Source organism: Molothrus ater, chromosome 1 (genome assembly GCF_012460135.2).
Source record: "Molothrus ater isolate BHLD 08-10-18 breed brown headed cowbird chromosome 1, BPBGC_Mater_1.1, whole genome shotgun sequence".
Lineage (NCBI taxonomy): Eukaryota > Metazoa > Chordata > Aves > Passeriformes > Icteridae > Molothrus > Molothrus ater.
The window spans coordinates 1,318,531-1,334,094 of record NC_050478.2 but is presented as its reverse complement, the minus strand read 5'-3'; the positions used below and the strand labels follow the sequence as shown (position 1 = coordinate 1,334,094).

Genomic DNA, 15,564 nt, shown 5'->3' with positions numbered 1-15,564 from the left:
CTTTATAGACCAGGCTATTGTGGCAAGGCCAGGTTCGGCCTCTTCCAGCAAGGGATGACCAGGGATGGTCAGTCTCTCCTCAGGGTGGACTTCCAGGAGACTTCCAGGGAAATTCCCGGAGTGGGTGGATCTCCAGGTTGTGTCCATGGCTTGGCCATCATGGCCTTTGTGGTTTTCTGGGAATTATTTGACTTCCCATCCATCTCAGCTCCCCAGGGACACTCCTCAGACCATGGAGATCATCGTTGCAGCTGGCAGATCATTCAATATTTTCCTACCTGGAGGATCTTTCCTGGTTGTTCATTGTGGTTTTCATGGAGCTGGGACCTCTTCTGGGACACATGGAACTCCTTTGGAGATTTTGTCCCCTCGTGGGTAAATCCAGGGAGGAAAAGCTCCTGGGAACTCCAAGTGAGGGAGAAGTGGAAGTGGAGAACCTCAATTTTTTGTTCCAAAGGGTTTCCCCAAGGATCTGAGCACCCCCTCCATGAAATCTCATTTCCCAGGGGCTTTCCAGAGTGACTCCAGGTGGGATTTGGGGCACCTCCTCCTCCAAGGAGAGCTCCAGGAGAAGCTTTCTGTGTCTTGGCTCTTGGTGCTCAACCTCCTTCCAAAGAGAGGCCCTGTGGTCAGTCAGGGCACTCAACTTTCCAAAACCTCCTGCCAATCCAGAGGCTCTTCCCAAGGACATTCCCGGCCATAGGAACATGGATCTTCCCAGTGAAATTTCTGAATGGGGCTCAGGGATGTTTCGTTAAGGCCTCACAACTTTTGTTTCACTGAAAAATTCCAACCTTGGAGTGAGATTATTATTAATTATTATCCTTTCATTTTTTACTATGGAGGCAAACGTTTTCCAGCTCCAAGAGGATTCCAGCTTGGCAGCAGGAAAATCACACACCAGGATATTTTTCCCTGAAAGCTTTGAAATCTCTTCTTCTTGGCTTTTCAGGGCCCGCTGCCTGCACAGACAGATCTATAAAAATCTATAAAAATATCCCATAAATACGCACAGACACACTCAGTAAATTAATATTGGCAAGGGCTTCGCTCCTCCAGCGCAAACCGCAGAGAAACATTCCCAAATCTGCGGATTCTGATGTAATAGGGCTGAGGTTTGGCATTCCAGGACAGCGTTCCAAGCCTCAAATCCCAATCAGAGCTGTCATTCAGAGCCCAGCATTCCTGACATTACTGCAGCCCCGTGGGCAGGGCGAGGGAGAGGAGGGAATGAGGAGAAAGATGCTGAATTGGTTGGGTTTTTTTGGGATTTTTTGCTAAAATCAGTCTGGGAAAGGCAGGGCAGGCTGGGATGGGGGGCAGGCATTTTAACCCTTTCCAGGAATCCCTGAGTTCAGCTGCAGGATCAAGGAAAACATCCTGATATTTAATGGAAACCTCAGGGTTTCAAGGGCAGCTTTGGAAAATAACAGCGTAAAGCTTCCTAAATGATTAATTATTAAGCACTGTTCTGCGACAGAGCCTTTTCCAATGGGATTTTGGCAAGCTCAGGTTGTGTCTGGATTGGATAACCACGGGCAGAGGCTGCTTGGGATTTAAAAGAGGGAAAAATAAACGCAGGTGATTTTTTCCCTCATATCCCATAGCCAAAGTATTTCCTTCCCCGGTTTTCTGGTGTGGGTTATGCTCCCCCAGGCTGCACATCAGTCATCCAGCAATGGCTAAATTGTGCAATTCCAGCAAAATTCCCAGCTCAGCAGGCATTTTGTCCAGGTGAAAATTCCCAAGTGATCCCTGGACTGGGCCGAGGGTTTGTAAAGCGCTTTGGGTTCCTTTGGGATGAAAACACTGTGAAATTCCCAGGCATGGGATTAACCCCACTCCATCGTTAATCCCTTGCAAAATTCCCAGCTGAGAAGAGATTTTGTCCAGGTGAAAATTCCCAAGTGATCCCTGAGTTGGGCCAGGAGTTTGTTGGTTTGTTGGAACCACTTTGGGCTCCTTTGGGATGAAAACGCTGCAAAATTCCCAGGCATGGGATCAACCCCATTCCATCATTATTCCCTTGCCAAATTCCCAGCTCAGCAGGCATTTTGTCCAGGTGAAAAATTCCAATTGATCCCTGAATTGGACCAGAAGTTTGTAAAGCACTTCAGGTTCCTTTGGGATAAAAACACCGCAAAACTCCCAGGTATGGAATTAACCCTACTCCATCGTGAATCCCCTGCAAAATTCCCAGCTGAGCAGGCATTTTGTCCAGGTGAAAATTCTCAAGTGATCCCTGAGCTGGGCTAGGAGTTTCTTGGTTTGTTGGAACCACTTTAGGCTCCTTTGGGATGAAAACGCCGCGAAACCCCCAGGCATGGGGTTAACCCCACTCCATCATGAATCCCTTGGGAAAATCCCACCTCCCCACCTCAGGGAACACAAGCCCCACTTCCCAAGCTGCCAAAAAAGACGGGATTCCCGAAGGATCTGGGCTCTGCGTGCTGCCAGGGTTGTGTGGTGCAGGAGGGCCGCGTTCCCCATGTGACGCTGTTTTCTCCATCGTTTCTGCTGCAGGAGGTCTTTGATCGCCTCTATTTGATTTATACTGTTGGATACTCCATCTCCCTGGGATCCCTCACAGTTGCTGTCCTTATCCTGGGATACTTCAGGTAGGCGGCTCTGTTTTTACCTAAGCGACACCGGAGAAGCCGCGGGTTTTTCCGGAAGGATGAAAACTGGGGTGGTGCAGTTCAGGAAGCCACCAGTGGTGGTGGCATCGGTGATTTGGGCTGCTTTAGGGTATCCCAGGGCAAACTTCCTGGGGGATGGCGGGTGGGATTTTGGAACTCCTTCCACTTCCCTCAGGTGGAGTTTTCCAGGCCCTCTTCGTAGCAAATGGGAAGAGGAGCATCTCCAGGAATCCCTTGGAATACTGTCCAGGATTTTCTGTCCCTGTTGTCCCTGCAGGTGACTGGCTTAGCTTTAGATGGCTGATTTGCAGAGAAATAAGATTCTCTGAGGGAAATCCCACTCTAAATCCGAATGTTCGTGAAGGATAACCCAGTTGAAAGGGATGGAAAACTCCTAGGCGGATTCCTCCAAACTCCCCACACTGCTGCTCTTCCCAGGGATCCAAAACTGACCCTCCTGACTCCATTGTGTCCCCTCCCTTCCCACCAGCCCTTTGAAGGGATTTAGACCCCTAAATGCCATTTTGAACCGTCGTTATCCATTCCTCCATCCACTGTTGCAGCTTCCATCCCTGGAAGTGTCCAAGGCCAGGTTGGACAGGGCTTGGAGCAGCCTGGGATGGTGGAAGGTGCTGGGGTTGGAATGGGATGATATTTAAGGTCCCTTCCAGCCCAAATCATCCTGGGATTCTGGGATTCTTGCTGGCACAGACAGCATGGGATGGGAGGGATGAAATGTGTCACCCACATCCAGGGATTTGTCCTTTGGGAATGTTCTAGCTGGTGACCCCATAGAGCAGGGTGGCCCCAAACCCTGAGCCCCAGATTTTCTTCCCTTCAATTTCTGCTCGTGTCTTCTCCTAAAAAACCAGCAGGACTTGGACAAGAGTTGGTGGGGGCCAAAACAGCCACGTGGTGTCTGCAGAGGGATTTGGGAAGCTTGAGCCAAGCCCTGGACACGGAACACTGGGAATGAAATGTGTGGCTTTGGGCTCTGAAAGTGCTCAGAGCTCTCAGCAGACAGCAAAAGGTGTTAGGGGGGTTTGCTTAGACAGAAAATCCCAAATCCATGACAGAGCCAATCCAAAGGGCACTGCAGACCCCAGCCCTCCACCACACTCCTGTTCTCCCAACTTTTTCCCTCCACTTCATTTCCCACTGGACACTGGCAAGGTTGTCAAAATATTCCATGTCCACGTGTGCAACAGAATTCCTGTTTTTTCTTTATCCCACTTCATTTCCAGCCCAGACCACCTGGGCAACTGTGCAGGAGCATCTTTATCCCAAGGATCAGAGCAGCAGCAGGGATCAAGCCAGGTTTTATCCTCAATAATCCAGAGATTCATTGACTCCCTCTCAAATGCAGGGAACAAAGCCAATCCTCGTTTAAACCTCATCAGTTCCACTTGGAGTAATTTGGATTATAAAAGTGCAGAGAACAGCTGGTGTTGTTATCATAACAACCTGCAAAAGGGATAAAAACACAGCCTTTAATTAGTGCAGATTATTGGGATTTAAGAGGAATACAAATCCATTCATAAATCCAGGCATGGCACCAGAGCTCCAGAGGACAAAGGGGACCCAAAGAGGTCAGTCCCTTCTTCCCAAAATCCTGATTCCTGATTCCAAAATACACCTCTTCCTCCTGGTTCTGACCCATTCACCTCTCACCATCCCTGAAAAAGCTTTTCCCCCAAAAAGGACCTTAAAGCGCTTTACAACTGGGATTGGTGGGGTCACTGCTGCCAGTGCTGGGGTGCAGCCCACATATTGCTCCAAAGGATGACATTTACACCAGGAAAACAGGGACAATTGCCCAGCACACCCGAGTTACTGCTGGAGTTGCTCCTAAATTGAGCTGGACAAAAAATTTAATGGTTTACAGGAAGTTCTGCAAGGTTTCCAGTGGCCCCAGGTTCTGGAGCTTCTGGAATCCAAGGGCAGGAGTGGATAGGAGAGCAGGAATGGTTTTCCACTCCCTCAGGGCAGGGTTAGAGCAGATTTTAGGAGGGAATTCCTGGCTGGGAGGTTGGGTTGGGAGGCGCTGGCACAGGGAGCCCAGAGCAGCTGTGGCTGCCCCTGGATCCCTGGCAGTGCCCCAGGCCAGGCTGGACAGGGCTGGGAGCACCCTGGGATGGTGGGAGGTGTCCCTGCCATGGTAGGGGGTGGGATTGGATGGGCTTGAAGTCCCATCCATCCCAAACCATTCCATGATTCCCTGAAGCCCCTGGAGAAGGTGCTAATCCACTTCCCAGCCCCATGGGAGAGCAGGGAGCCGTGACCCTCACTCTGCTCCCTCCCCATGGGGACACGGTGCCGGTGGGAGGAGCTGGGGCTCTGCAGGGCCAGAGGTTGGCTCGGCTCCATCCAACAGCTGGACTGAACTTCCCAATCCTTCTTCTCCTCTTCCAGACGTTTGCACTGCACTAGGAACTACATCCACATGCACCTGTTTGTGTCCTTCATGCTGAGGGCCGTCAGCATCTTCGTGAAGGACGCGGTCCTGTACTCCGGGTCAGCCCTGGAGGAGATGGAGCGCATCTCCGAGGAGGACTTGAAATCCATCACGGAAGCACCTCCAGCGGATAAATCGCAGTTTGTGAGTATTCCCAGAGCAGTGGTTTTCCAGGATTCGTGTCTTTGTCCTCTCTGTTCAACACTTACCCTCTTTTGGGGAGTTTTCCACCCTACTCATTCTTTCACAGCCTCTTCGCGTCCTTTCCCATTCTCAGTCCATTGGTTAAGAGGGATTCCCAATCCCTGAGCTAAGGAAAAGCTGCTCCCATGGCAGTCAAGGTTGATGGTTTGATTCCCATCTGCATTCCCCTGACACCCCCTGGAATTTATGGCTGTGGAAGTATTCCTGACCATCCCAGCACAAGGCACATCCAGCCTGGCTCACAGCACTTCCACGGATGGGGAATGCATGACTTTTCTCCCTCCCATATGGAAAAAAAGACATTTTGGAAGGGAAAATGGGGGAGGATGGTCACAGGAAAGGGCGGGGCTCATCTACAAAGAGGAGGTGGTGTCTATGAGAGGGACCTCAGACAGAATCATTGAGTTGGAAAAGAATTCCAAGGTCATCCAACCTTGGAATTGCTGGTGGGTCCCCAATCCCAGCCTTGTCCCCAGTCCAGAGTTCCACCTCCAGGAATTCCGTGGACACTTCCAGTGATGGCAACTCCAAACCTCCCTGGCAGCCTCTTCCAAGGCCTGAGCACCCTTTCCATGAGGAAATTCCTGCTGGTGTCCAACCTGAACCTCAGGCTCCACTCATGGTGGCTTGAGTCAATGCAGTCAACCCAGGCAGACGAGTCAACATCCCACAATAAAAATGGAAGAGACATCAGTTGGACTCCTCTCCAAAATTCCATGGGGATTTCACTGTATAGAAATCTCTGATGGCAGCATCTGCATTGCCCATGTGCACGGGGGGATGAAGCCCATCCTCAATTTCCCACATCCTGAAGGTCTTGGCTCTCCTTGTCATTGGTTCCCTACCAGATTTCCCATGGAAACCCAGGAGTTTGTAAAGCGCTTTGGGTTCCTTTGGGATGAAAACACTGTGAAATTCCCAGGCATGGGATTAACCCCACTCCATAGTTAATCCCTTGCTAAATTTCCAGCTCAGCAGGCATTTTGTCCAGTGAAAATTCCCAAGTGATCCCTGAACTGGGCCAGGAGTTTGTAAAGCACTTCAGGTTCCCTTGGGATGAAAATGTCGTGAAACTCCCAGGCATGGGATCAACCCCACTCCATCGTGAATCCCTTGGGAAAATCCCACCTTCCCACCTCAGGGAAGAAAAACCTCGCTTCCCAAGCTGCCAAAAATATGGGATTCCCAAAGGATCTGGGCTCCGCGTGCTGCCCAGATCCTTCTCACCTTCTCACTTCCCACAACTCCTGCCAGGAGGGCACAGCCAGGGGGGTCGGGCTCTGCTCCAGGGACCAGGGACAGGAGCAGAGGGAACGGCCTCAGGCTGGGCCAGGGCGGGCTCAGGGTGGGCACAGCAGGAATTTCCCCATGGAAAGGGGGCTCAGGCCTTGGAACTGCCCAGGGAGGTTTGGAGTCCCCACCCCTGGAGCTGTCCAAGGAATTCCTGGATGTGGCACTTGGCGCTCTGGTGGGGATCAGGCACAGCTTGGACTCGATGGTCATGGAGGTCTTTCCCAACCTCAGGAAGTTGATTCTGGGATCAGCTGTGGATTTCCTTGGCTTCTCAAGTCTTTCCCAGCTTGTGCTACAAACAGGGACCAGCAACAAACACCCTGTGAAAAATCAGAGGGTTTGGGAATGTCCCACTGTGCATCCAAGTGTCCCAATGGAACTTTGTCATTGTGCTCCTTTCCCACCCCGGACATCCATGTCATTAATTTACCGATTCTCACTCAACGCGCTCCACAACTCTCATTTTTTTGGAAAGAACACAAAATGTTTCACTGCATTGTTTGGTCTTTCTCCTCTTGCTGGGCTCATTATGAGGAATAATTAGGATAATCTATGGCATTCTTTGGATATTAGCATTTAATGGCATTTCTCGCTCTTTGGAATTGCATGGCAAACAAGCAGTGAAGGCGACAATTAATGGATTTCTTTTGTTTCCAAACGAAGTGGGAACTTCACAATTAGTGCCTCACATTCCCTGCATGAGGCAATAAATATAAAAAATAAACATCGAAAATATCATCAAAACTAGATGGGGATTTTTTATAAATATAAAAAATATTAATTAATTTGGAGGGGGGTTTAATTAATCTATTTTAACTCCCTCTGTCTATGAAAGCAATGAATGTAATGTGAGCATATCTTATCAATATGCAAATATATGTATAGATGTATATATTGATGGACAAAAATTAGCATAAGAACTGTGCGAGGATTAAAAAAAATTCTCTTTTTATTTCCAAGATGTTATCATTGGCATTTTCTCTCAGTCCTTTGCCTTCCTCTTAAAGGAAGGGACAGCACAAAGCTGGACAAAGGGATGTAGCAGCCAGAGAATTCCTGGGAAATCCAACTTCCCAGACTCCAAGGATATCCACATTGACAAGAGCTGGCTTTGTACTGATTCATCCCAAAGTGGCACCAATATTCTGCAACCTGTCTCTACCGGGGCCGAGAAATTGGGAAGAAAGGTGGCTTCATCCCACTCTGTCCCATGGGAGTGTTGGGTCACAGTCAGGGTTTTGCTCCCAAAAAATTAAAGTATTTCAGCTCAGCATGGAGTGACAGCTCAGCCTTAACTCCACGATGTCCTGGAAGTCTCTCCCAGATCTCCCATCTTGCAGTTCAGGTGGGACACCTTGGGATATCCAGGGAAAATCCTCCAGGTCCCCTCTTGGAACACCTCTTGCTCCGAAAGCAGCAGGAGCCTTCCCAACAGTTCCCAATTGTTGGGGACAGACAAACAGCCCTGGAGGACCCTGGCACGGACATCCATGACAGGATGGGTGACTCCATCCCACCTTGGTCTCTCCATGAGCTGAGGAAGGAGTTGTAATTCCAAGTGCTGTGACCTCAGCAGGACACCCAGACCGGGACAACTAGCCTAGGCCCCTTGGCCTCCAACATGGGCAAAGGAACACAGGGAAAAGATGAAACACAGGGAAAGATGAGCCCCAACTGCTCTAGGAAGTGTGTCAGCCCCTCACCACCAGGCTGGGAGAGAGCAGGGCCAGGCCATCATCTCTTTTTCTCTACTCACCTGCTGTAGGAAAAACCATCTTTGGCTCAGGATTTTTTTCCCAACAGTTCATCTTTCCTGCTCTTCCACAGGTTTTTCCCCTCACAAAAACCCCTGAGACAGAATTTTCTGATTTTATTTCCTTTCTCCACCTTGTTCCCCACCCCACCTCAATGTGTTTGCGCAGCACAAGAGTTTCACCCCGTGTTCCTTCTCTGTCCTGTGGTTGCTGCAGGTGGGCTGTAAAGTAGCTGTCACCTTCTTCCTCTACTTCCTGGCTACCAATTACTACTGGATCCTGGTGGAAGGGCTCTATCTCCACAGCCTCATCTTCATGGCATTTTTCTCAGAGAAGAAATATCTCTGGGGATTCACATTATTTGGCTGGGGTAAGTCATGGCTGCTCCTGAAGAGCCTCTTGGGGGTGGTTCCTGAAGGAAACTGTGGATGTACAGAAACATGGGAGAGGGGATAAAGGCAGGATGAGCAGTTCTTGCAAGGACAGGCTTTCCATCCTGGGATTGATCATGTTTTTTGTGGGGAGTTTTGAATAAGTTAGAGATGGGACTTTTGAGTTTTAAAAAATAGGACTTTTCTTTTTAAAAAATCATAAGGCCTTTAATTATGACTTTTTAAGGAGTTATTGATTAATAAAACACTACTAATAAAAACATTTCTATTTTTAACCTAATCTTTAAATATTGTTACTTACATTACAGTATAAACTTTCTTAGTTAATTATATTATAATACACAAATTTATAATACTATATTCTGATATTTTTGTTTACTTCTATAACTACTTTAATTTTTTCTATATCTTAAACTCTAAAATTCTAAACTTTATTTTACTTAGTTTGACGTATCTTTACTTTTAACTATAAATCTGCATTTTTATTGTTAATACCTAAATTTAAAAGCTTTTCTAAAGTCTTAAATCAAATCCCGTGTTAAACTTTGACTTACAAATTCAAAATCCTAAGAATTCCTTATATTTCGAATTCCAACACTAGGAAGCCTTTGTCATTCTGGAACTGTGGTGTTACCATTCTGGAACTGAGGTGTTACCATTCTGGAATTGTGGTGTTACCATTCTGGAATTGGGGTGTTACCATTCTGGAACTGGGGTGTTATCATTCTGGAATTGTGGTGTTACCATTCTGGAATTGGGGTGTTACCATTCTGGAACTGGGGTGTTATCATTCTGGAATTGGGGTGTTACCATTCTGGAACTGGGGTGTTACCATTCTGGAATTGGGGTGTTACCATTCTGGAATTGGGGTGTTACCATTCTGGAACTGGGGTGTTATCATTCTGGAATTGGGGTGTTACCATTCTGGAACTGGGGTGTTATCATTCTGGAATTGGGGTGTTATCATTCTGGAACTGGGGTGTTACCATTCTGGAATTGGGGTGTTATCATTCTGGAACTGGGGTGTTACCATTCTGGAATTGGGGTGTTACCATTCTGGAATTGGGGTGTTACCGTTCTGGAATTGGGATGTTACCATTCTGGAATTGGGGTGTTACCATTCTGGAATTGGGGTGTTACCGTTCTGGAATTGGGGTGTTATCATTCTGGAATTGGGGTGTTACCATTCTGGAATTGGGGTGTTACCGTTCTGGAATTGTGGCGTTACCATTCTGGAATTGTGGTGTTACCATTCTGGAACTGGGGTGTTACCATTCTGGAATTGGGGTGTTGGGGTGTTGCCATTCTGGAACTGGGGTGTTACCATTCTGGAACTGGGGTGTTGCCATTCTGGAACTGGGGTGTTACCATTCTGGAACTGGGGTGTTGGGGTGTTACCATTCTGGAATTGGGGTGTTGGGGTGTTGCCATTCTGGAATTGGGGTGTTACCATTCTGGAATTGGGGTGTTGGGGTGTTACCATTCTGGAACTGGGGTGTTCTCACTGTGGCTCCTCCCAGGCTCTCCAGAAGGATCAGCCCAGGCTTGGAGAGGCAGCACAAAGACACAGGGAATCCCAGGATGGGCTGGGGTTGGGAGGGACCTCAAAGCCCATCCAGTGCCACCCCTGCCATGGGCAGAGACACCTCCCACTGTCCCAAGGTGCTCCAAGCCCCATCCAACCTGGCCTGGGACATGTCCAGGGATCCAGGGACAACCACAAATCTCTGGTGGTGCCTCACCACCCCCAACATTTTGCCACCCTTCCTGGGCAGGAAATGTGAGGGCTAAATTTGGGATGAGACAGCCAACTTCAGGGGTTTATCCCCACCTCTTCCCAGGATCTCCTGCTGAGAAACCAGTGCTGAGCTGGGGGGGCAGGAATCTGTGGGAGGTTTTGAGCATCTGCTCCCAATGAGAGCCCCAAGCTCTGATTTCCTCCCTCAAACCTCAGCTGGTTCAAATCCTTGAGGTCTCCTGGGCCTTGGAAGACCACTGGAAACCTGCAATTTGTGGGGAAGAGTTTTTTATTTTCCTTTTCTTTCAACTTGGGCATCTTTTCCCTGAGTAACGAGAAAGGGGCGGGATGTGGGTGCAGGGAAGGGGCTCATTAGGAGAAGACGTTTTGGGCACACACATTTCAGAGGAGAATGGGATTTCTGTTCACTCCTGGCTTTAATTTTGGCTTCCCAGGAGTTACGAGGTGCTGGGACAATAAAACAACTGCCCACAGTTGTCTCGGAGTCTGGAGGTTGGGAGGAGAGCAGGGAATGTTTCCGATGATCCTTGAGGATGTAAGGAAGGATAATGGGGTGTGGGTTTAAACAGGAATTAGCAGGAAAACCTGTTCAGAGGTCGGGGGGGGCTGTGGTTACCTGGCACAGCCCCACTTCCCAAATCCCAGATCCCAAATCCACCTGGCCACATCCTGACTGCATTTTCAGGACAAGGTTGAGGTGTGCACCACCCCACCCCCGTTTCAGAACAAGATTTTTATGGAAAAAAGTTGGTGGCTATCTCCAATGGTGGAACTCAGAGCAAGGCAGGGAACCCAGAACTGAGTCATGAAGGATTGCAGATTTTCGGGATTCAATGCTCCAGGGCAGGGCTCTCTCCAGCCTTTCTCCTTCCCCAAATGAGGAAGAAGCTGCTTCCAAACCTCCTGTTCAGCTGCCCCATAGGTCAGAAACTGCTGGTGCTGACAGATGATAACGAGGGGAACTGTAAATAGAGAAATATTCCAAAGTGGGAATCCATCTCTCAGGAAAAGCCTGGTCCTGGACAGCTGGAAAAATTTTGGGAAAACCAACAAATTAGGAGATATTTGATGGGGTTTGGAGCAACCTGGGACAATGGAAGTTGTCCCTGCCCTTGGCAGGGGATGGAGTGAGATGGGATTTAGGGTCCCTCGGCACCCAGATCATTCTGGGATTCTATTTTGGGGATTTGGCATTTCTTATCTCAGCTGCTGAGGGCCGGAGAGGGCTTTGGATGGCACCTCCTTGCTAAAGCAAATGAACAAAACCCCAACTAAATTAAATTAGAAAAGAGAAATAAACTCATCTTCCTCCAAACCTTCAGGCCCTGTAAAAATTCCCCCTCAAAAAACAACAGTAAACTGCAAAGAGCAGACTTAAAGAAGCAATTCCCCAGAGGGAATTCAGGAGGAGAGGGAAGCAGCTGGAAAATAATGCCATGTGTTTAACAAGCAAAACCAAAGGGGAAAAAAGTTGGGACAGGCAGGGATTGCTCTCGTCAGCTCTCCCAAGCTCTGCCAGGGAATAATCATTTTATCGGAGCGACCACAGGGCTGGAGTCACACCTGTCACAACAGCCAGCATCCCTGGGCTTCCAGGAGCCTGAGGCTGCCCCGTGGAAATTCCTCTGGAATGAGAACACACGATCCCTCCGGGGGCAGTTGGGATTGCTTTGTTTGGATTGGGATGATAATGTCCACACAGGCACCCGCTCAGGCGGATTGTTTGGATAATTTTTGGGCACTGGAAAGGGCAGACCAATCCAGGAGCCACTGGAGACAGTGGAAAAATTCCAGTTCCCTGCAGCGGGCACCAGATCCTGCCCACACCGCAGCAATGAGTGACAGGGAATAGGGGATAAATAGTTATTCCACAGAAAAGACAGATTTGCCCCCAAAACTGAAATATTCTGGCAATAATCAGCATTGAATTTGTCCTGCTTGGAAATCTCCAAGGTGGAAACAGGGGGCAAAAATCACCCCGAAACATCTTATTTCTGGGAAAAGCAGGACAAAGAGCAATTCTTTGATGTCATCTCCGTGGATTTCTGTCCAGTATTTTCAATCCACATCCTCACTGGCACAAGCTCCATCAAAGTCCTCAACTCCCTTCTTCCAAGGGAGACCCTGCTGATGGAAAGGAACTCATTCCATGCCAGCACCCACCCAAAATAAATAAACAATGACATTATGGGCAACAATAAACCCCTTGGGAGACTCCCAGCTCCCTGCAGCTGTTTTTTGAAGGAAGTTTAGGAACCATGACCAATAGCCAGGAAACCCGAGCTGATTCCATTGGCGTTTTCCCTTCACACCACGTTAATTCCCACACACATGGCTGGGCCGCCCTGGATTTCAGCAAACTGGGGATTGCAGGGACACCTGGGAAAGATGAAAAAGATGGTGGGAGGTGCTCCGAAAATCCGTGATGACGATGATGAGGCCTGCATGTTTATCCAAGCAGGAATAATCCTGCCCTGAGAAATATGTACCAAGCAGGACCAGAGGACTTAAAAGTATTATTGTTATTCCCATTAAACATCAGGAAAAAGGGACACAGAGGGACTCATAAAACACAGGCATTGTTCCTCAGAGAAGCTTTTAAGTCCCAGGGAATTGAGAGCAGAATTCCCAGACCTACACAAGGTCTTTATTCCTAAAGTCCCTTCCAGCAGTCGCTCCCTCACTCCACGTGCATTTTTCCGGCTGCTGGGAGACACAGACACAGGAAAAGTCCTCGAGGGGGTGGGGTGGCCAGCACATCTTTCCCATTTTCCGGCTGCTGGGGAGATTCCTGACTTTATAGCACCTGCATTGTACACACTGTGTGTGTGGCTGGAAATGCACAGCGCATACAATGTGGATTCTGTACAAGTCGCTCACGGCACGGCGGGGCTGGGCTGGAGTCAGGGAGCACATCCATCCGTGGATCCATGTATCCATGCATGCATCCATCCATCCGTCCCTCCCTCCATCCATCCATCATCCATCCATCCATCCATCCATCCATCCATCCATCCATCCATCCATCCATCCATCCATCCATCATCCATCATCCATCCATCCATCCATGTATCCATGTATCCATGCATGCATCCATCCATCCGCCCTCCATCCACCATCCATCCATCCATCCATCCATCCATCCATCCATCCATCCATCCATCCGTCCGTCCGTCCATCCATGGATCCATCCATTCATCCATCCATCCATCCATCCATCCATCCATCCATCCATCCATCCATCCATCCATCCATCCATCCGCCCTCCATCCACCATCCATCCATCCATCCATCCATCCATCCATCCATCCATGGATCCATCCATCCATCCATCCATCCATCCATCCATCCATCCATCCATCCATCCATCCCTCCATGCACATGTTGGGATTTTTAGGGATAACTCTTTTCCCACGGGTATTTTATCATTGCTTGGGAGCTGGAAGTCGGCACAGGATTATTAAGAATGGGAATTGTGTCTCTTCTGAAGCTCAGGACAGGCAAGAGAGGAACAGATTCCCGTCAAGTATATCCAAATCTCAAAAAAAATCCATCCTTTGCACTTAGAGCTTCGCTGTAGTGGGAATATCCAATATTCCACGGACAGCCTTTCGACGTGGCCGCTCCTCAGTGGATATAAACTGAAAGAGCACAAAAAAATTCAATCCATTTAAACCTCGGATGATTTTCCAGAGACTGGAATGGGTGGATGGCAGGAGGAGGAAAGAGCTGGTGCCTGTCACCTTCCCCGAGCCCTCACTTCCCTCTCTCCAAGTTCCCAGTGCGACGGGTCAAGGATTTTCTTCCCAGTGCCAGCAGCACAGGGAATTGTGGAGCGGGATGAATTCCTTATAAATGTGGCTTTGTAGGAGCGCTGGGCCTGAGTGAGGCTCTGTGTTTAATTATTTATGCTTTCTTATATTACCTCGGCATTCCCAGCTCCCCAGCCTGGATAAGGGCCCCGTTGTCCCTGGGTTTGGGACACAGCCGTCCCTGCTCCACACCCCGTGGTCAGGAAAACCTTTAAGCACCCTAATGAGACTTAAGTGCATGCTGAAAGTTAAGCCTGGGCTTATCCCCGAGCCCCAGTGAGCTTAGACTGGGAACAGCCTCTTCACAGTCCCCGCTGATAAATGTCGCCTTTATTTATTTTTTAATAATTTTTTTTTCCACCTGAAAGGGGTCATTCTTCCCAAATTTGTGGAAGCTACTGTGGATTGGATCCTGCTTTTTAAGGGAAGCCAGTAGGGGACTCGGTTGTACAAATAACTGGACCCTAAAGAAAAATAAATACAAGGTTGCATTTGGATATTGGGGAATTTTTTTTTTCTACGTTTCATAGGGAAAAGATGATGGCCTGGGGTAGCTGTGCTGAAATCAAGATGGTTCCTTTGGGAATGAACCTTTGGCTGGATATTTTGGAATCATAATCCTAAATTTTAGCATTTCTCTGCTTTGTGCAGCAGCTCTCTCGTATTTAACAGAGCTTCCAATCCACCCAGGGATTTTCTGGGAGAAACTGTCGGAGCCTGACTCCTGCTCTACCTTTCCTTGATGTGAAGGAAGGGAGGAAATATCTTGGAGAAGGTGTGCTGCATAAAACCATTGGAATCATGGAATAGTTTGGGTTAGATGGGGTCATGAGGATCATCCCATTCCACCTTCTGCCATGGCAGGGACACCTCCCACTGTCCCAGGCTGCTCCAAGCCCTCTCCAGCCTGGCCTTGGGCATTGCCAGGGATCCAGGGGCAGCCACAGCTGCTCTGGCAATTCCATCCCAGCCCCTCCCCACCCTCCCAGCCAGGAATTCCCAATTCCCAATCTCCCATCCATCCCTGCCCTCTGGCACTGGGAGCCATTCCCTGGGTCCTGTCCCTCCATCCCTTGTCCCCAGTCCCTCTCCAGCTCTCCTGGAGCCCCTCCAGGCCCTGCCAGGGGCTCTGAGCTCTCCCTGGAGCCTTCTCCTCTCCAGGGGAACATTCCCAGCTCTCCCAGCTCCCGAGAAGAGCCATGGGATCACCCATGGGATGAGTTGGCCAGAGCCAGTTTCAGTCTCTCAGGTCCCAG

The 15,564-nt window shown here is 49.0% G+C and overlaps 1 protein-coding gene across 1 annotated transcript in view; it reads left to right on the top strand.

Moving 5' to 3' along the window:
* PTH1R (parathyroid hormone 1 receptor) overlaps positions 1-15,564 on the top strand; it is a 90,666-nt gene that overhangs the window by 64,218 nt on the left and 10,884 nt on the right. The window contains exons 5-7 of the mRNA XM_036406812.2: positions 2,524-2,618; positions 5,052-5,238; positions 8,562-8,715. Coding sequence (XP_036262705.1) covers positions 2,524-2,618; positions 5,052-5,238; positions 8,562-8,715 — 436 coding nt within the window. The remainder of the gene's footprint in view (positions 1-2,523; positions 2,619-5,051; positions 5,239-8,561; positions 8,716-15,564) is intronic.